We start from the raw sequence: 21,730 nt of genomic DNA on the forward strand, positions 1-21,730 counted from the left end.
AGGGTTAACCTCTTGTGGGTGGATGGACATATGCAGTAACAGAGTAGCGTGGTTGTCTCACCCAAGGGTTAACAAGTAGAATGAGCCGTATAACTGCATGTCTCATTTCCCTTAATGCACAAGTAATCAGTGGTAGCAGAGAAAAAGTATAGGCAAAGATCCCTGACCAATTCATCTGTAGAGCATTGTCCATAGACTGTGCATGTGGTTGTATGGAGTTGGGGAGGAAGGAGAGGGATTTTGCATGTTGTGTTTTATGGGGTGGTGAACAAATCAGCTGTGGGTGCCCCCATCTCTGAAAGTACTGATGCAGTACGTGGAGATTCAACTCTTTCATGCTTTTGTTTATGCATCCTGTCCAGCAGGTCTGCAAAGTCATAAGAAAGACTTGAAGATGAACGGCCCAATGACATATAACTGTCGTAAGACTGACAGCTGGAGCACGTGCATGCCCCCCTTTGTTGAACGTGATACATTGCCGTCATGTTGTCTGTTCGGATGGGCACAGTCATTGTGAATTACTGCATAATATGCGCTCAATGTCAGCTGTAATGCAATCAGGTCCAAAAGACTAATGTGCTGTGTTGTATTGTATTGTATTGTTGAGTCTAGATACCCTGCATGGTCAAGATGTCCAATTATGACCATCACCCCATTAGGGAAGCATCCTAAGTAATGGTCAGTTGTGGCTGAGGGGCAATAAATGACCTGCCCAGGAACACATTGCAGCAGTTGCACCATTTTAGTTTCTGCTGAACTATGAGCTCTACCAACACTATTCCTCCCACCAGCCATGTGACCACTGCCTTGCCAGACTCTCCTGAACTGGGTGCATGTGAAGGGGAACTTGGTACTACTGCAATGTAAGACACCATCATGCCCAGCAACGTCATGATCGTTCTCACTGTCAGGGAATGCAACTTCTGATAAAGGGGAAGCAGTCTTTGAAATACCATCACTCTTTTGTTGCAAGAGTAGCCTTTACCAGTCACTGTGTTCAGTACGACTCCCAAGAAAGGTTGTAATTGCTGGGTGCAGCAAAGTTCTCTTGGCATTTACGGTTAATCCCAATTTTTGTAGAAGCGGCACTTCTTGTTGATTTTGTGCTACGCACTGCTGTTGCCCGCAGCTCTTAAACAGCCAGTCGACCTGCTATAGACAGATATGAATGGTCTTGTGACAGAGAAGGGCCACAATCACTGGTAGACCTTTGGTAAATACCAGCAGAGCTGTTATGATCCCACAGGGAGGTACTAAAAGAGGGTAATGTTGTCGACTTACAACGCTGAGGTAGCAATGGTACATTGGATGGATGGGGATATGAAAGTCAGTGTCTTTGAGCAAAGGGTTATCATGTGATCTCAAATACGGAACAGCGGGAAAACATCTTGCAGTGTTGTCATTTTGAAATGCTCTCGCACTATTGGCCTTAGTGTTCTGTCCTGTTTTGGTAATATAGAACTATGTATATAATAGTATAGATATACTCCTGTCATCTTTCATTATAATCAGTTCTATTTTCCTTTTTTGAAGCAATGCTCTCACTTGCTTCTCCAGTAGTCTTTCATGCTCCAGGCAGGTGGTATGATGACAAGGTAGTATGTTTGATGTTATGAAATTCCAAGCAGTATCCATGGGTGACTACGGAAAAGGTCTACATGTTTGAGGTTATCTCTTCCCCAAAGGTGAAGAAAGAAGCATACTTTTCCCAAGGCAAGTGTTGGGGTAACGGGGGACTACTTGGCATGGGCTCTTCTGCTTTTCTGCAACTGCTGCCCCAAATGTCCTCTCCTTTGATTAGGCTTGGAAGCCTGTCCCTCCTGAAAGGACTGTTGAAGTTTGAAGGCAAACTAAAGTGTACAAAAAGTGATGAATGGAATACTTGAATTAATCTCTGCCACCGGTAACTTGTGCCACATCCTAGTCCTCCATTATTTTCCATGATATGCCACCTCAGTTTGGACCCAGCCATATGCAGATCAGTGTTGACCGTGCTCCAATGGGAACAGTCCAGTCCGAATTGCCAAGCCAGGTCCTCCCTGAACCAGAACACAAGCAAATCAGGACCTGTTTCACCCTATTATGGGCTCTTCAGTCAGGTATAGCTTGGTTCCAATGACACAGTGTGCATAGGACCATGTCTGGGCATAAACCCGTCCCACATAGGGAAACATACTAACGTATATAAAAAGTGATAGATGGAATGCTTGAATTAATTATCTCAGCCACTGGTAATTACTTGGGGATGCATTCTAGTCCATTATTTTGTACACAGTGCCACCTCAGTTTGGACCCTATGTTAATCAGTCTTGACCCTCTTCCAATGGGAACAGTCCAGCTCAAATTGCAAAGCCAGGTCCTCCCTAAACTAAAATACAAGCAAAGCAGGACTGGTTTTGCCCTTTGTTATGGGCTCTGGCAAGGTATAGCTTGGTTTCACTGACACAGGGTGCATGGGACCCATGTCTTGGCATACCCGTCACACTTAGGGAAACATACTAAAATATAGAAAAAGTGACAGGTAGATGCTTGAATTAATTTCAGCAACTGGTAATCGCATCTGGCCTGGTGTCTGTTTATTCAGGAAAGAAAAGCACCTCAATGTTCGAGAGGATCCCACGGGGACCTGACTTTTCTTCTTAAAATGACATCTTTATTTAAGGGAATCCAATGTTGATATTACCAAAGTGTCTAAAGAAAATAATCAGTTTCCTCAAAACAAGGGTATATAGCTTAACTTCTGAGTATGTGAGATGTGCACTGTTCTTTTGCTGTTGTATGACAGAGTGCTCATGTGTTGAGCATCATCGAGCTCCTGCTTGTCAGGGATACAGCAGACTATCCAGTTTTCCTTTCAATGATACTACCAGTCTTAGTGATGTGCTTCATCTCAATGAATTAAAAACAACCAGTGGTTTTATCATAACCCGAAGCAACCAGCACCTCAAATCCCAAACCATGGCTCTCAGTTCAATAGTGGTCTGTGAATGATTATAAAAGGGTTGATAAGCAGCACTTCAGGAGGCTCCACTTGTTCTCTAACAGTAAAATGTCACACACACTATTTGAAAGGAGCAGGTTTCATCCAACTGGATGAGACAATCGCCGTTCCTTGTATGAATAGATTTCTCTATCTGTTAGTACCTAACTACACAAATCTGAATTAGATGTGCAAATACAATACATTTGTTCTTTAGTTATTTCTTCAGGGTTTTTTTCTTTTTTGACTAAAAGGAAAGCATTACATTAAAAAAATATTACACTCCGGAGAAGTTGAAGCATACAGCATTTCAGAAATTGGTCACATGTTGCAGTCAGGGGAAGATGCAAAGGGAGGACTTACAGACCTATGACATCCTCTTGTATTGATCCCCCAAAGAGTTGTACATTTTCTGGCAAGGGCATCAAGACACTCAAATCCATGACCAATACTAACAGGTGTTTAGTGCCAGGAAGCTAGAGCATTTTTCAGTTTAAGGAAGCACATATTTTGTCAAACTGACCTCCTGTTCAGAAACGCAAAGTGGAATTATGCTCTTGCCACTCAAGTGACAGGATAAGCCTGAGGCAAACGTGTTCCGCTGGACACTGCCACAGCGGCTGAGCAGTCTTACTCAGCACTGCTACTCATTTTCAACCGCTGTATCTGAACGACAGCCACGGTGGGTTAGCCTGGGGCTCACATGCCGTCTCACAATTCCGAGACAGGGATAGCCGTTGATGCCTTCTTTTGCATACCTATTACAATTTTTAAATTAGGGCAAGCGCCCTCCTGGCTGTTCAAGTGAAGAGCGCTGAATACAACCTTTTTCGCTATGCGATAAATAACTTTCCTAACCAGAGAGAATGCTCCATAAAAGTAAGACTCCAAATATTGATTTTAATTAGAATGAAGTGCTACAACATTATGCATAAAGCCTCGTCAAGTGGCAATTTACCTAAGGGGTTTTCTGATTGGAAAGCTCTCAAACCTGAAATCGCTTTAGAGAAAGAAAAAGGAAGTATAAGAAAAATATATTGAAACAACCCTTTCTCTGAAAATCTAAAGCAGATGCTAGTGGGCTGGAAATCAATTCGTGGTTGCACAATCAGCTTCAGAAAAATTATTCTGTTAAGATTCCGGCTCTTGAAAGAGCTAAATGTTTTTTCTTCCCCTCCCCTGTTTATCAGCTATAACAAGGAATCTTCAAGGAGACTGGAGTTGCAATTACAACTAATCCTCCCCAAAAAATTAACTGTGTTGAAGGCTTTGTAATTTCCCTAGGTACAATTTAGCTGTCACTTACTTTAAAATTTACTCAAACATGCTCTCCGAACAGCACTAACTTCACATGTCAAGTGCTTTCCAGCCAATTAAGTCTAAACTGGAAGTCGGTGTTAAACAACTGAATGATTAGACAAGATAGCTCATTTCCCTGCTCTTTTGTTCAGAATAAAATGCCACATTTACATTATCAGGCTCAACAGGATTTTCTGACAGAGGAAGAAAAAAACCCAGCCAACACTGTCCGCGCTCAGCACATGAAGCCTGTCATTTACCAATCATCCTTCAAAACGCAATGGCCATGAATGTAACTTAATTACGACCCAATGATCCTTGACGAAAAATCATCTTATCACTGTCCTGTTCCTCTAGGGCAAATGAGACACTTTTGTCCCTCAGCACCAGCTATGCTGAAATTTCTAATTGCAATAATGGAACAAAACCTCCTCAATTTCCACATTGCATTCATGGGTTCTAAAACCATAAGCAACGCACAAGAAACACATGAAAAATGTTTCTGAAGGTGTTCTTAAAATTAGAAACACAGTTTTCAATTATTATAAATTAAAATCATTCCAAACAGGGTTCACCTTTCTCCAAAAATTCAAATCCTTGCCCATTATTTCCTCCCAATTAATGTAAACATGCCCTACTGTTTGCTTTATGATTTCTCATGAACGTGCAACAATACTACTCTAAACAGCAGCCAAGCTACCAGGAGTGACATTCATCCTACACTCAGTAATATACTGGTGCCCAACCTGCTACATGAGACCTATGTACATACTTCACCAGTCACAACTGACAGCGGCAATTAGACCTGCACTGGTCAATCACAGGCTTCAATTATATAAGGCAAACGGTTCTTGGGCTTCTAATAGTTCAGTACAACCATAATAGAGGTACAGTGGACCCCTCACATTCCTGGACACTGGTGCCACTGCACCTGGTGCACCACCAGTAGATACGTCCCTGACCGTCAAGGCAAACCCTAAGTTTAGGGTCAGACAAGAGAAAAACAGCGTAAAACCCGACATCCCTACTACCAACTTGCTCCATTCACATGACCAATTCATTTAATCAGCTCGAGTTACTGCTACAATAAAAATATGGTGCATGTTGTATTGTCGGTGGCCAAAGTCTCTCCAAAGAACGATGAGTATCAAATTAGAAAGAGGTAGGAACGACTCTGCACCCATACAGCAACATGAACGCCTTTGGGATTTATAAAAATAATTATGACCAAGTTAAACCATATTCCTTAATATTTTTTATGAATTACTGAAAATTTGAGACATCAGGTAATGTGAAGTGTATGATCAACAGAAAATGTGAAATGACCCATTTACTAGTCTACTGTAGTGTTTTGCTACACAACCCCCACAAAACTCTACAAATCTGGAGTCAAAATAATTGCAAATCCACGTTTCTAGGAAGTAATAAGTTGTCATCTAGCTGGAAAAAGCTGCATTTTGGTAGAACAATACTGCACCTTACCGAGGGTCATGTACTCTTTCATGCTTTGTTATTCTGTTCTTGAACTAGGATTAGCACTATATAAAAAACACCACATACGTGCATGCACGTGCATCAAGGAACACCGCTGACCCAAGTTACAATGTTCTGAAGCATGATAATACACTGTCTTGTAGAGCTCTCAGTTAATAGTGCCAGTGACTTTCGAAATGTTGAAAGAGTGCGTATTATGCATGCCACAGAGAACCAATGTGAGGCCCAGGTTAATTCGAATCCATCACTACAATTACCTACCAGTAAAAGTTAGAACTGAAGATTCCTATTGTTGTCAGGCCTACATACACCACCATTATGAACTACAGAAATACATTCAATTTACTCCAAGTGGAGAAGAAAAGCGTGCTTGAGCTAAATGTGCATAAGGAAATACAGAATATGAACAACAGGAACAGTCAAAGCACCACTGGTGGCCATTAACCAAACTTACTTTTCAAGGTGAACTGTTACCACAGGGGAACAGAGGTTAGCCACAGGTTTGGCCAAGCCTAGCGTCACGATGGCCTCAAGGAGCCGATTCACGGTCTCAACTTCACCTCTCATGGCGACAGTGTTGAGCACGTGGAAAAAGGAAGTCAGGGTCGCATCTTTGATGAGGACATCCTTCGCCTTCATCTCCTTCAGAATATTAATAGCGTCTACGATGAAACAAAACAAAAGGCCCTTAGGTAAATTCAGGCGGAGAAAACAAACTGTGATTAAAATAGCATTTCAAACCCAGCAGGAATGTAAATTCTGGCGTATAATGCGGTTTCTAGCTAATTACTACTTGCAATTTGAAACGAGACTACAATTATAACTCCACAATAGCATGGTTTTATCATTTCGCTGCAACCGCGACTACAAATTATAGATAGGAACTGTGTGCCCACTCTGCACCGCATAACCCTGCGCAGCCTGCCCTATAGCTGTGAGAGCCAACTAAATGGATGCTTTTATCGTTCAATGCCAACATCTGCTAAATGGCGCCATTGTTTCTGAAGCAGATGGCTTGTCACAAGGCCAGATAATAAAGATGTGTTTACACTGTATATACAGCCACATTAATGGTCTGATACCGATAGGGCCTGTTTGCTGTGTCGATACTAATTAGCCCAGCAGAGCCAATGAAAGCTTTCCAACAGGCTGCGCGTTTAAACATTAGGTTCATTAGACACACTAGAAAGGCAAAAATAAACATGTTGGGCTACAGAACTATGAAAGCAGATTCCTTTTTTTATTCAAATAATATTGACAATTATTCCACAGGCAGAGCATTGTGGGGAAAGCAGGTGGAGAAGGCTGCTTCAGAGCGTGAAAAGTCTTGTGCAGCTCATCATTGCAGTGCATACAACCAGAGGCATCTGCGACACAGTATTACTGGATCCTACCCCTGGCAGCACTGCGTTACTCCAGGATCAAAACTACAGGGGGGAGTCCCAAGTCCACTCCCTCATCTCTTGTGTCTGTGGTCAAATATGGAGGGGAAAAAAGTGATCCACTTGACGGTTGTGTATGGAGTCTAATGCAACCATTGACAGAAAATGCAGAACTTGCTGATTTTATTGGCTGTAGAGCGGGTACAAGAATTAGTGGTGCTCTAACTCACGAGATGTTTTGCCATCTGTCTTCACTGGGTGTGGGACCACAGAGGAGCTGACTGTAGGGGGAAAAAGTAACTGTGCCCACTTTCAGTAATGCACAATGCCTGTCACCCAGATTACAACCCCCACACCCACGACGCGAACATATCGCACAAATGGCTACACGGGTTATGTGGTTTATAGGTCTTCAGGTAAAGCACTCGCTACTGCTCAAGATCCAAGCATAGTAAATCTTGATTTCAGAGCACACATCTCTAAATGACCACACATTCCTCAACTTCTCAAATGCTCGGTAAATGTGTATATGGTGGGGGATTGAGAAATGACGAAATGGTAGCTGTCCTGAGGTTGAGGAAGGCTGAGCAGATGTGACGAACCGTCATGAGATGATGCTTCAGAAACTAACCCCACCTCTGCATCGAGGTGAGAGATGCAAAGAGTGTTAAACATGACTTTTTGAACGAAAATAGGTCAATCATTTTAAATGGGATTGATACATAACAGGAAGGGACCATAGATGGAGTGAACCTTTAGCTAGTCTCCATGTGTCGATGTTTTTTTGCCTAAAACTTAAAACAAATATTCAAAAAATAAAAAAACACGTGTAGGGCTATGAATTAATGGCAGTAATGGGAACTGGCCTCAGACTTTCTAACACCAGTTAATGGGTTGTGATTAGTCCAACAATTCACTACCACAATAGAAGTCCACTGTACACATGACATTTATTATTTTTGTACTGGGATTATGTTATCTACAGAAAATATATTACACAAGCAAAATTAATGTTTGATTGTCACGGTAGGCAAATCGTCTACTCTTATGAATTGTCACAACATTTTTATTTTTTTTTCTTTCCAAAAAGGTTCTCTACGTAGCTTTCAGGTTTTTTTCAAATACTAAAAAGCTGTATTCCTTGCTTTATAACTTGCGTGGGGCAACGGACCCGCAATTGACTTTACCTGCTGAGTACTCGGGCCTCAGGATTAGAGACGAGAGCTACGCTACTGAATCTTACAGCCTTTATTTACTGCCAGATACACCTGAACATTGCTGACGAGACCAATTTACTTCAGCCGCTGCGCTGGCCGGGGCGGGCACTTCTCAAATACTTCAGACGTGTGTTGGGGGAGGGGAAGTTTTGATGATTTGCTCTGCATGCGCTGGTCCTTTACGAAAAGATTACACTTGCAGGTTTGCGCGCAGCCTTCAGCCCTTCTTATCCATAAACAAAGCCATTAGTCCAGGCACATACGCAATTTGTGCCATAAGTCATGATCTTCAAACTCAATCCAAACAGCGGCGCTAATAAACACGAGCCGCAGAAATGCAAAAAGCAGTCAGCTGTGCAAATGTAAATGACAAGCTTGCCAGGCCATTACAACTAATGGCCTGCACTGTCCAAGCAGCTCGAGGCGAATTCACATGCAAATGTGTATGCAAAATGCCCGAGCACTTTGCGGGACATGATATACCATTACTATCAACTCCGACTTGAATTCAAGTGGCAAGATACCTTTATTATACAGCACATAAACACGAGCGAGCAAAGGCCTTACCGTCCAGCCGACCGTGCTTGGCACAGACCTTCACCAGACACAAGTACTTGTTTGTGTCGAGGGCTATAGACGAGTCTTTGCGTTGGCTGAAAAGTAAACAGTGTAAATTACAGACTGACTGAAGGCTGGACAGTAGTTTTGAGGAGAAAACAGGTGCAACATTTCTCAAAAGTAACGTCTGACACTCCCCTACAACCCTCTGCATAACACAACACTACCGAGGTCACGATTACAATTTGGGGGAAATAGAGGTCTGTATACAGATCGGAATTTGGGGTTGGCTGCGCTTTCCCTCTGGCGGATTTCGGAAGGTGATTTATTTGGGGAAAGGCCTGGAATAAAGTGTGTTTAATTCCTATTGTGCACGTCAACGGTTTCATCCCAAACTGAAAGCTTGTTGTAGTAGAAGGGCAGTTACCACGCTGAGTACTTACTGGCGTGGTAAATACCACACTGCAGTCCGCACAAGTGGCAGTCACGGCCTGCAGCTCAGGGCAGTGCGCTGTGCTCCTCTGGGGAGGTGTTACAGGAGTTAAACCATCCTCATTCTCACTTGAAAGGGGTTAGAACAGAGACCACTGAAGACGCAAAGAAGCGGTGTCTCTTTACCATTCCAACTTGTTTAATTCGCGTACTGCTCAGAAAGCAAATATGATAAACTACAGCACAAAACTGCACATAAAACACGTAAAACAACTGGCACCATAGATCCAAAGTCCGGCAACTAGTGAGCAGTAGAGAGATAACGAGACGCAGCTGCCAGATCATGATTTGAGTAGGAGTCTTCACTAAGTCCATGGCCTATTTGGAGTAAGAGGCTGGCTTTACCTATAGAACGGTTACAAAAAATACTGTAGCTAAAACGTCTTAAACTCCTTCACCCTAAACTTAGGTTATCCGAGCGTCTCACATTCACAGGTCTGTCTCTAAACACGCACGTGCTTGACGTGTTTGCGCGTGGACTTACACTTCTTGCTTCAGGTTCAGTGCCTCGTCTACATTATCGTGGCGACAACAGGCGTTTATCAAGGCTGCATAACCACCGACCACCATGTCCGCTTCATACTTGTCTTTCACTTCGAGGGCTTTTTGCAGGTTCTAAAGGGGCGAGAAGAACACAAAGCTAAGATGCACACCCAGGAGAACAAGAGCGCACGCTAGCTTTAGAAACCCACACTTTGTGGGCTCTTTGGACATGTAATTCCTGCCACAAGTCAGACATTTGTCTGCTAAACACCCTCTGGTCGTTGCTCACCGAGCCACAGAGACATTGTCATTAGCTGCCACTACAGAACATGCTTAACACCACCACCTTGGAAAGGTAACAATCTGTTACGATATTTATACAATTGTGAAAGAGGAAAACAGAATAAAATGTGGCATTCAAACCACTCAGAATCAAGATGGGCACAAACACACGCAAGAGGAATGATGCAGTCACAAAAATCGTTGAATACACTACCAAAAATTCTTTACTGGATTATAATTATTTCGTGTTTCCCGCGTGCTCTCAATAAAAAACACATGGATTTCCAGCTGATCACAGATCTCCACATGTTTTCTTTTGTTTGTAATTCTCAGTGTGGAGTGCTGACAACCAATATCGCATGCTAACCATGAACAGAAATGAACCGAAGGGTGCTGGTCACCATACTAAAAGCAAATCAATCTCCTATCACTGCCAATCGCCCGCTGCCAGAGTTCCCGTAGTTAGCAATTGGAAAGATAACTCAACAGCACACCTGCATTTAAAATGGAGTTTGATTTGCACCCAATTTAAATACAATGACTCCAAACAACGAGTGGCTGCCAGCACAGTAGATTCTCAACTATGCAGAGTACCCTCCGTCATCCTGCGCGCAGTGCAAGCTCTTTGTAAAAACCACGGGTACGGCCGAGGATCACACCGAACAAGGAATTGGACAAGAGGCCGGTGATATCCCACAAATTGCAGGCGTACTCCTAAATGAATATGAGCTGCAGCTGGACGCCTGCCTGGGAGGAGAGTCAGGAGCCCCTTCATCTCAGAAAGTGCTTTTCCGCCTCCAGCAGGAAAATGGAATTTCAATCATCACATTAACAAGCCAGTCAGATTTGACTTGCAAATGACGGCTTCATGTATCAGTTGCCTGACAATCTGGATAGGAGAGACCTGAGCCTTGGCTTGAAAGGACATTTGGCATGTATGACAAAGCTATCACCGCTGTTGGCATCATTCACTCTGCAGATCGTAAACAAAGTCGAACAACCCCCAAAACATGCCATTCAAGAGGTGCATCAAATTAATCTACCTCTACCAATCTAACTCTGGATTTAATGGTCTTTTAAGAGTATTCATTCAAGAGCTATGCTTCGAGCCTCCAAAAAGCAAATAATGGGTATGAGAAAGTGAATATTTCTATGTCTCTACGCATATCTATTTCGATCGGATTCTGGTTTCCCTATTCAATTTTACTTTCAAAATTGCATCGTTTCTTAACTACATACGTTTAAAGTGGAAGCGCATATACATACATATACATTTTATACATATTATTTTAAGAAATGCCTAGCATTTACAAATAATGCCCACTAACCACTTAAATGTGCTTACCCAATTTATTAACACGTTCCTGTTGTCTCTCACCATCCCAAGTACTTTTTTACCAAAACATCAATACGTCAAGTATTACAAAAATGAAGTGATAGCTTCATTAAGATCACTGCCTATTAAGGCTCAATAATGACCTTCTAGATCCTACACCAAAACTAGACTTGAATGTAATTTCTTTAATTCACTACACAGGAACAATAGCAGCAGGCCCTTTCAAGATATCTTTACATTAAAATTGAGAATTTCTATTAAAGTTTGACATAAATCCTTGTTTATCAACAAGTATCACCCATTCAATGTTTTGGATCTAAGTCCTATACTGATCTCTTATATTCTATTGCTGCTAAATCCCAGGGAGAATTCTAGCAAAAGAAGTCAAGTGTATGATGGTTCCTGAGAATCTTTTCTGGATTCACATGCTGGGCATTACTACACCATCTAGTGGTTGTGGCTGGAATTCTCTTTCTAATCCTTTCTTTCTCTTCTCTGGGCACCATCAACTATTTGATGCCATGTCTTTCGTCCTTCAATGTCAAACACACAACATGGAAGCCGCTGTGCATGGTCAACTTGTTCAGATTATTATTTCTGCCACTGAGTCAGGAAGAATACTAAGGAGTTCTAGGGCCTCCACTGCAAAATGGATTAGTTGTTGACACTGTCGAGCAGATAGCAAGGAAATAGGATAAAAAAGCACTGATCCTACAACAGATACATATACAAGACTGAAGACCGAGAAAAACCGAAATCACCAGTTTTTTATTTATTTTTTAAACCATTGTGGGGACCAAAGCTCATGGGTTGGCGAATGCACAGAGAGAAAATACATTGAGGGAAATAAAGAATCTCCCTCTTTAGATTCTGATCAAAGTGCCACCATAACTTTGACCAGAACGTCTGAAATCTTAGCTTGCAAAGGACCATGGTGACAAGGGCTGAGAAGCATTTGCAGCGTTCAAACCCAAGGCTCAAAGTTAAAGAGAAAGAGATGTGGGTGTACTACAAAATGATGCAGTTGCAGCAAAAATGCACTCCTTCTGGGAAACTGGCTTCTTCAGCTATGTGCAGGAAAATGTGTGAAGAAACAGATGTAGTGCAAAGGGAACGGTCTGACGCCGAAAAATAGCACTATCGAACATGGAAAGCACAATTCTACAAGGAAGACATTGAAAGAAGGGGAACACAAAACATCACAGAATCACTCTGGGGCCTAGCCAAACTGAAACATGCCGTCAATTCTCAACCCAGTCAATGGACACTCAAAGTTGTTAGTATAAAGTGTTGACTCGAATCCAAAATGGTAGCACTCCCGGTAAAAAAAAAAAAAGAATTTCAACTCTACTTTCAAATCCTTTCAGACCTGAGCAGAGGAAAAGAGAGAAGGAGGTGCACACTGAGCTTGACCCCACAGTGATGCCACAATGTCACAAAGAGTAAGAGTTCTTCTACAAGTAGGAGGAGGACCAATACGAGTAGGGTTAACTCCAAGATCTTAACACCACAGAAAGGGACTTGCAGAATCTCAACACAGACTTGTCTGAAGAGGGTGTTGACTTGTATCCCTCACTGCCTTCATGCCTAGACAATACCGTGGCATGCAAAGTACTTATGAAGATGCTGGCAGACACTTATGGAGTGCAACCGGAAGAAGAGCAGATAGAGTTGTGCTTCGTACACAAGACCCTGATGTCATCTCAAAAGAAAATTTCTATCTGCTTATGCTGCCAGGCATCTTAGATCAGAGGAAGGAAGCCTTTAGAGACGCAGCTTCAACTAAGGCAGTGATATTGAGAGTGGACAAGAAATATAAGCACTCATCTAATGATTTCCCCCTTACATCAAGAGTAATGCAGTGGTACAGCAATTGCACAGGGCAGTATCCAACAACAGCACCAGCCCTTTCGAGGGAGAGCAAGAAGAAGAGATCAAAACCCCTATAGTTCAGGGCCCAGAGTGAAGTGACTTCCTATAAGAAGCCCCACCCGCATGTAACTCACATAGGAGGCACAATGGGGTATTTCGCCAGGACTGGACGACAATCACCTCAAACAAACAGATACAAATCATAGAACATAGATGCTGTACAGAAGTGGTACATCAACCACCAAGGAGAAGACACAGAGGGAGACGTTACACCAAAGTAGAACTGGCTTGATTGCAGCAGAAGGTGGAGGAACTTCTAGAAAAGCAAGAAATACAGACAGTCTAAAAGAAGGAAATAAACCAGGTTTTTTTTCAAATTATTTAATGGTACCAAAATCAGATCAGACACAGATACCTATTCTGGAGCCTAGGTTTTTTTAAGCAGAGTTTTTCCAAAATGTCTAGCATTATTGTAAGCACACTTGAGAAAGCTACGGATACAAGTGCACCACTACCAGGATAACTAGCTGAAAAAGGCAACCTTGCCTACACAATGCCAAAAGAACATGCTGACATTGATTTTAATACTTCGCAAACTAATTTTTCAATAATCATAGGGAAGTAAATTCCAGTCTCAATCCAGCCCACCAGAAAAAAAGACATTCCTAGGAGTAAGGCTAAATTCTCCATACTTATACAGACAGAGCAAAATTACCTATACCTGTAGGGAAAATCAGACATTAAGGACTGCGGCGAAGATAATGGGTATGACAACATCCTATTACCCCTAATTCTTCATGCAGGGCTCTGTATGAGTCCACTTCAGGAATGGCTCCAACAGCAAAAGTAAAAAAAAACCAAAACCCCCCCCCCCCCAAAAAAAAAACGGAGGTTGGGAGGATCTAGTGGTTTTCACAGGGAGGGTGCAAAAAGGGATACAGTGGTGAAGTACCGAGAACACTGCAGTAACCAGCCACTTCATACCACCAAACCCCTCTGGGTGCATTACTAAAGATGCATGCCACATGGGGTGTGGAACAGAAATGAAGAAAGTGAACATCAGAAACCTATGTATCCAGAGAGAGCTAGTAAAGGATATACGTTTACTGGAACTGAAGACAGTCTCCCTAGCGCTGAAAGATTTCATGTGCAGATGAAGGGCAAGATCCAAAAGGACAATACAACGACAATGTTTTACCTTAAAAAATAAGTAAGAGTGTCCAAACTAGCTCAAGTGAAACGGAAACGGATTATTCAAAGAAACATAACCCTGATGGCCATACATCTACCAGGAGTCCAAAACACAGAAGTAAGCCGTCTAAGCGATAAAGAGGAGTCTTACACAAATGGGAGCTAGAACAAGACCTATTGAGAAAGGTCTTCCAAGAGAGGGGCATACCACAAGTAGATCTCTTTGCAACACAAACATCACAAAATGGCAAAGGTGCTCATCAAGGTAGTCACGTTATCTTCTCCCAAAAACACTAAAGCTACTGGTTCAAAACAAGGGTAAGCATATCATTGATTATAACAGTCCACAGTTGACCATACAGACATGGATCTTGGACCTAGTGGAGATGGCAGACAGCAGGGTGATCAGGTTGCTAACACATCAGGACATACTAAAAATACAAAAAGGGCAGGTCTGGCACCCAAAGTCAGGTAGTCTCAGCTCAGCAGCATGGTTCCTGAAGACCAATAACTCAAGACACTTATGGCTTTCTCTAAAGATGCATATACGTTACCAGGGAAGCTAGGAGGCCTACTACACAAAAATGCTTTCCTATTTAGTGGAACAGCTTAAGCCACTGGTGTAACAATCCTACAAAATCAATGCACAGCATGTGAATCCAGGAACAATTCATGCTACAAAACGAAATAGTTACTTACCTGTAGGAGTAGTTTTGCAGTTGAAAAAAGTTCTGGATTTAGATGCGACTCTACAATCTCAAGAACTAGGTGATTCGGAACTTCGACAACAGAAGAAGCAGATGCACATAAAAAGGGGAAGCCAAAGAATGCTTTAAGTCGCAAAGGGGAAAAAAAAGAATCTGAAGATGGCAACCATGCGCAGAGGCTTCTGGGGTGTGCGGTTGGCATCACCGGAGGAAGGACTTGGCAACGAAAAAAGAGAAAGGAGTAGAAAAAAACTATTCTGGGCTGTAGGAAGTTGGCTCTGTATATAGTATTTCAAAGTAAGAAATAGTGTGCACAGAGTCCAAGGGTTCCCCTTAGAGGTAAGATAGTGGCAAAAGTAGATAATTGTAATGTTCTATTTTGTGGTAGTGTGGTCGAGCAATAGGCTTATCAGACGGTAGTGTTAAGCATCTGTTGTACACACACAGGCAATAAATGAGGAACACACTCAAAGACTTACTCCAGGCCAATAGTTTTTTATATTGAAAAATATATTTTCTTAGTTTATTTTAAGACCCACAGGTTCAAGATTTACATGAAACACTTTAAATGTAAGGTACTTCACTTAGATACTTTAGGAACTTTGAATGGAAACAATATCATGTACAGTCTTTGTAAAAATGGCAATAAGCTATTTTCAAAGTGGACAGTGCAAAAAGCAGCAGTCCCGGGGGAGGTAAGTAAAGGTTAGATTAGGAGGTAAGTAAAACACTTACAAGACTCAGTCCTGGGGCATACGCAGCCCACCGTTGGGGGTTCAAGGCAACCCCAAAGTTACCACACCAGCAGCTCAGGGCCGGTCAGGTGCAGAGGTCAAAGAGGTGCCCAAAACACATAGGTGCCTATGGAGAACGGGGTGCTCCGGTTCCAGTCTGCCAGCAGATAAGTACCTGCATCCTCGGGGGGCAGACCAGGGGGATTTGTAGAGCACTGGGGGGGGGGGGGGGGGAGGGGGGCACAAGTAGACCCACAAAACACACCCTCAGCGGCACAGGGGTGGCCAGGTGCAGTGTGCAAAGCAGGCCTCGGGTTTCAGGTAGGAAACTTTGGAGGGATCCGGGGGTCACTCTAGCGGCGCAGGCAGGAACGGGGGGCTTCTCGGGACAGCCACCACCTGGGCTAGGCAGAGGGTCGCCTGGGGGTCACTCCTGCGTTGAAGTTCGGTTCCTTCAGGTCCTGGGGGCTGCGGGTGCAGTGCTAGTTCCAGGCGTCGGGTCCCTTGTTACAGGCAGTTGTGGTCAGGGAAAGCCTCTGGATTCTCTCTGCAGGCGTCGCTGTGGGGGCTCAGGGGGGTTGTCTCTGGTTACTCACGGGCTCGCAGTCGCCAGGGAGTCCTCCCTGAGGTGTTGGTTTTCTGCAGGTCGAGCCGGGGGTGTCGGGTGCAGAGTGTTGAGTCTCACGCTTCCGGCGGGAAACGTGAAGATCTTGGAAGTTGCTTCTTTGTTGCAAAGAAGTAGCTGGTTTTGAACAGGGCCGCTGTTCACATGAGTTTCTTGGTCCTGTAGTCCAGGGCAGTCTTCTGAGGCTTCAGAGGTCGCTGGTCCCTGTCGGATGAGTCGCTGGAGCAGGTTTTCGAAGTTGGAGACAGGCCGGTAGGGCTGGGGCCAAAGCAGTTGTCGTCTTCCTCCTTCTCTGCAGGCTTGTAGGTCAACAGTCCTTGTTTCTTCCGGTTGCAGGAATCTGATTTCCTGGGATCTGGGGATCCCCTAAATACTGAATTTAGGGGTGTGTTTAGGTCTGGGAGGGCAGTTGCCAATGGCTATTGTCCTTGAGGGTGGCTACACCTTCTTTGTGCCTCCTCCCTGTAGGGAGGGGGGCACATCCCTAATCCTATTGGGGGAATCCTCCAAACTCAAGATGGAGGATTTCTCAAGGCAGGGATCACCTCAGCTCAGGACACCTTAGGGGCTGTCCTGACTGGTGGGTGACTCCTCCTTGTTTTTTTCTCATTATCTCCTCCAGCCTTGCCGTCAAAAGTGGGGGCAGTGGCCGGAAGGGCAGGCATCTCCACTAGCTGGGATGCCCTGGGGTGCTGTAACAAAAGGGGTGAGCCTTTGAGGCTCACCTCTAGGTGTTACAGTTCCTGCAGGGGGAGGTGAGAAGCACCTCCACCCAGTACAGGCTTTGTTCCTGGCCACAGAGTGACAAAGGCACTCTCCCCATCTGGCCAGCAACATGTCTGGTGTGTGGCAGGCTGGCAGAGACTGGTCAGCCTACACTAGAAGTCGGGTAGGTATTCAGGGGGCATCTATAAGATGCATTCTGGGTGTATGTTACAATAAATTGCACACTGGCATCAGTGTGCATTTATTGTGCTGTGAAGTTTGATACCAAACTTACCCGTTTTCAGTGTAGCCGTTATGGAGCTGTGGAGTTCGTGTTTGACAAACACCCAGACCATGTAGTCTTATGGCTTACCTGCACTTACAATGTCCAAGGTTTTGCTTAGACACTGTAGGGGCACAGTGCTCATGCACATAGGCCCTCCCCTGTGGTATAGTGCACCCTGCCTTAGGGCTGTAAGGCCTGCTAGATGGGTGACTTACCTATGCCACAGGCAGTGTGAGGTTGGGATGGCACTCTGAGGGGAGTGCCATGTCGACTTAGTCATTTTCTCCCCACCAGTACACACAAGCTGTGAGGCAGTGTGCATGTGTTGAGTGAGGGGTCCCCAGGGTGGCATAAAACATGCTGCAGCCCTTAGAGACCTTCCCTGGCATCAGGGCCCTTGGTACCAGGGGCACCAGTTACAAGGGACTTACCTGAGTGCCAGGGTTGTGCCAATTGTGGAGACAAAGGTACAGTTTAGGGAAAGAAACCTGGTGCTGGGGCCCGGTTAGCAGGGTCCCAGCACACTTTCAAATCATAACTTAGCATCAGCAAAGGTAAAAAGTTAGGGGGTAACCATGCCACGGAGGCATTTCCTTACACGGGCCCAACCATTATATAGTGGAATAATGTACAGCATCTTATCCAGAAAATTCTTCTGCAAAACGACTCCTACAGGTAAGTAACCTTTTAATTTTCTATGGGAAAAGAACTGCAAGTGTGCTGTGCTACTCGGGCCAGGTCAAATCTGTTGTTCATTAACAGATTTTCTTCTTACACATGCATGTGCATTTTTTCACACTGCAGTTTGTTTTGTAACAACTATGGGAAAGAGGGGAAAACCGTGTGGATAGTCGGACTATGTATGGTATGGGGAGGATAGGGGCAAACGAAAAGCAGAAAGGGCAAACGGAAAGTGGAGGTGAAATGGAAAGCAGAGAGGGCAGACATGAAGCCAAAGAGACCAAGAAGAAGCTGAGAGTGCAAACATGAAAAACAGGGCAGAAGGTGGGAATTGGGAGCAGAAGGTAGTCATTGTAAGCAGGGTGCAGAAATGCAAAACAGAGGAAGAAAACAGAAATGATAGGGTGGAAACAAAGGGTAGCAACTGTAGACTGAATAGGACAGATTAAACACACACACACACACCACTCTGCTGGCCCCCAGTTTCAAAATGAAGAAATAAGGGATGGAGGGGATAGGGAGTGGAACTGGGAGAGAGCAAGGTGTGTCCAGTGTGAAAACTGGACCAAAGCCATTTTTCTGATACCAAGGTTAAGAACAATCCTCCACATCTACTGCCTTGCAACTGCTATTTATTTATTCAAAGAGCCTGCAGGTATGTTAGCGAAATGATACACTTGCCAGAATGAAAATGTCACTTACCCAGTGTACATCTGTTCGTGGCATCAGTCGCAGTAGATTCGCATGTTTTGCAATAGCTCGCCATCTGGTGTTGGGCCGGAGTGTTACAAGTTGTTTTTCTTCGAAGAAGTCTTTCGAGTCACGGGACCGAGTGACTCCTCCTTTTGTCTCCATTGCGCATGGGCGTCGACTCCATCTTCGATTGTTTTTCCCCGCAGAGGGTGAGGTAGGAGTTGAATTGTAGTAATAGTGCCCATGCAATGGAGTGACTAAGTATGCACCTATTTAAGGTTGAGATGATACATATACAAATAATTGAAGGTAACTTCCAAACTGCTAGAGGCTCCCGGGGAGGCGGGTGGGCACATGCGAATCTACTGCGACTGATGCCACGAACAGATGTACACTGGGTAAGTGACATTTTCAGTTCGATGGAATCTGTCGCTGTAGATACGCATGTTTTGCATAGACTAGTAAGCAGTTATCTCCCCAAAAGCGGTGGATCAGCCTGTAGGAGTGGAAGTAGTCTGAAATAATGTTCTTAATACGGCTTGACCTACTGTGGCTTGTTGTGCGGATAACACGTCTACACAGTAGTGCTTGGTGAATGTGTGAGGCGTAGACCATGTGGCTACCTTACATATTTCTTGCATTGGGATGTTTCCTAGAAAGGCCATGGTAGCACCTTTCTTTCTGGTTGAGTGTGCCCTTGGTGTAATGGGCAGCTGTCGTTTAGCTTTAAGGTAGCAGATTTGGATGCATTTAACTATCCATCTGGCTATACCTTGTTTTGATATTGGGTTTCCTGCATGAGGTTTTTGAAATGCAATAAATAGTTGTTTAGTCTTTCTGATGTTCTTTGTTCTGTCAATGTAATACATCAATGCTCTTTTGACATCTAATGTATGTAGTGCCCTTTCAGCTACGGTATCTGGCTGTGGAAAGAACACTGGAAGTTCCACTGTTTGATTTAGATGGAACGGTGAAATAACCTTTGGCAAAAATTTAGGATTGGTCCTTAGGACGACCTTATTCTTGAGTAGTTGTATAAAAGATTCCTGTATTGTAAACGCCTGAATCTCGCTTACTCTTCTTAGGGAAGTAATGGCGATGAGAAATGCCACCTTCCAGGTTAGGAACTGTATTTCGCAGGAGTGCATGGGTTCAAAAGGTGGACCCATAAGTCTAGTTAGGACAACATTTAGGTTCCATGAAGGGACAGGTGGTGTTCTTGGTGGTATAATTCTCCTAAGGCCCTCCATGAATGCTTTAATGACTGGTATCTTCTATAGGGAAGTTGAATAGGTAGTCTGCAGGTATGCAGATATTGCTGCAAGGTGTATTTTAATGGAAGAGAAAGCCAGGTTAGATTTTTGTAAGTGAAGCAAGTAGCCCACTACATGTTCTGGAGTTGTGTGTAATGGATGTATTTGATTAATATGGCAGTAGCAAACAAACCTTTTCCATTTACTTGCATAGCAGTGCCTGGTGGATGGCCTTCTGGCTTGTTTTATGACCTCCATACATTCTTGGGTAAGTTGTAAGTGCGCGGACGCCATCTGAAGTCTTCTGGCTCGACGGTCTCGGAGTGTCTTTCGGGACCGGAACGCACGACAGGCCTCGCAGGTGTCTTCACTGTGCTCAGGTGACAGGCACAGGTTACAGACCAAGTGTTGGTCTGTATAGGGGTATTTATTGTGGCATTTGGGGCAGAAACGGAACGGGGTCCGTTCCATCGGCGTTCTTCAGCACGCGGTCGGGCCGACCAGGCCCCGACGGGGGATCGAAAAACTACCCCGAAGGGCACCGGAGCTCTTCGATGCGGTGTTGAATCTAAGTATGCCGATCCCGAACGCAACAATACCGACTAAAATCTTCCGAAATTAGCTAATTTTCCGTTCCGAAACTCGGAGCGACAGGAACACGTCCGAACCCGATGGCGGAAAAAAAACAATCGAAGATGGAGTCGACGCCCATGCGCAATGGAGACAAAAGGAGGAGTCACTCGGTCCCGTGACTCGAAAGACTTCTTCGAAGAAAAACAACTTGTAACACTCCGGCCCAACACCAGATGGCGAGCTATTGCAAAACATGCGTATCTACAGCGACAGATGCCATCGAACCTGTACATACAGAGTATAAGTGCACGCATAATTTCTCCTTACACTGAATCTGCTGTAGAATAGGTTCTATTCAATTATGAATGGCTTCATAATGGGAATGAGAAAAAAACACACATTATAGTGTGTCACATGCCTGGTCTTCATTTGCAAAGGTGGGAAAATAATATAAGCAAAGACCCATGACATTAGGTATTTAAAATTGCATGCAGGTCATTTGATACAAAATGATTCTTTTTTGCACACCCAGTAGCAGATATAGCAAGCTAAGATATTGATTGACTTCTCCAATACCTAATACTCATGCATATATTAGAATACAAGCATTCTACATTATCAGTACTATCGATTAAACAACCTATTACCAACAATATCAACCAACACGGGAAATGTGCATATTTCATAGGTATCAGTTTTTTAGCAGTCTCATTAAAACCCTTTTGTGATAATTAGCTCCATCTTTATTTTCTCACAGACTGCTTCTCCTACAACTCCAGTACTCTTCTTACATAGTTCCAAGTCATTTTGTTTTACTTTATAAAGTCAAGACTACCATTACAACAAACTCATATCTTTTCCCCCTCTGACAGTATGTACACTTCACA

At 43.8% G+C, this 21,730-nt stretch overlaps 1 protein-coding gene across 2 annotated transcripts in view; it reads right to left on the reverse strand.

Moving 5' to 3' along the window:
- The window catches only part of LRPPRC (leucine rich pentatricopeptide repeat containing), a 576,320-nt gene that overhangs the window by 316,888 nt on the left and 237,702 nt on the right, over positions 1-21,730 (reverse strand). For both annotated transcript variants that reach the window (XM_069233999.1, XM_069233998.1), the window contains exons 21-23: positions 9,907-10,037; positions 8,940-9,025; positions 6,228-6,435 (exon numbers count right to left, since the gene is read on the reverse strand). In XM_069233999.1, the coding sequence (XP_069090100.1) occupies positions 6,228-6,435; positions 8,940-9,025; positions 9,907-10,037 (425 nt within the window). The remainder of the gene's footprint in view (positions 1-6,227; positions 6,436-8,939; positions 9,026-9,906; positions 10,038-21,730) is intronic.

The sequence above is a fragment of the Pleurodeles waltl genome, chromosome 5, assembly GCF_031143425.1.
Source record: "Pleurodeles waltl isolate 20211129_DDA chromosome 5, aPleWal1.hap1.20221129, whole genome shotgun sequence".
In the NCBI taxonomy this organism is placed as follows: Eukaryota; Metazoa; Chordata; class Amphibia; order Caudata; family Salamandridae; genus Pleurodeles; species Pleurodeles waltl.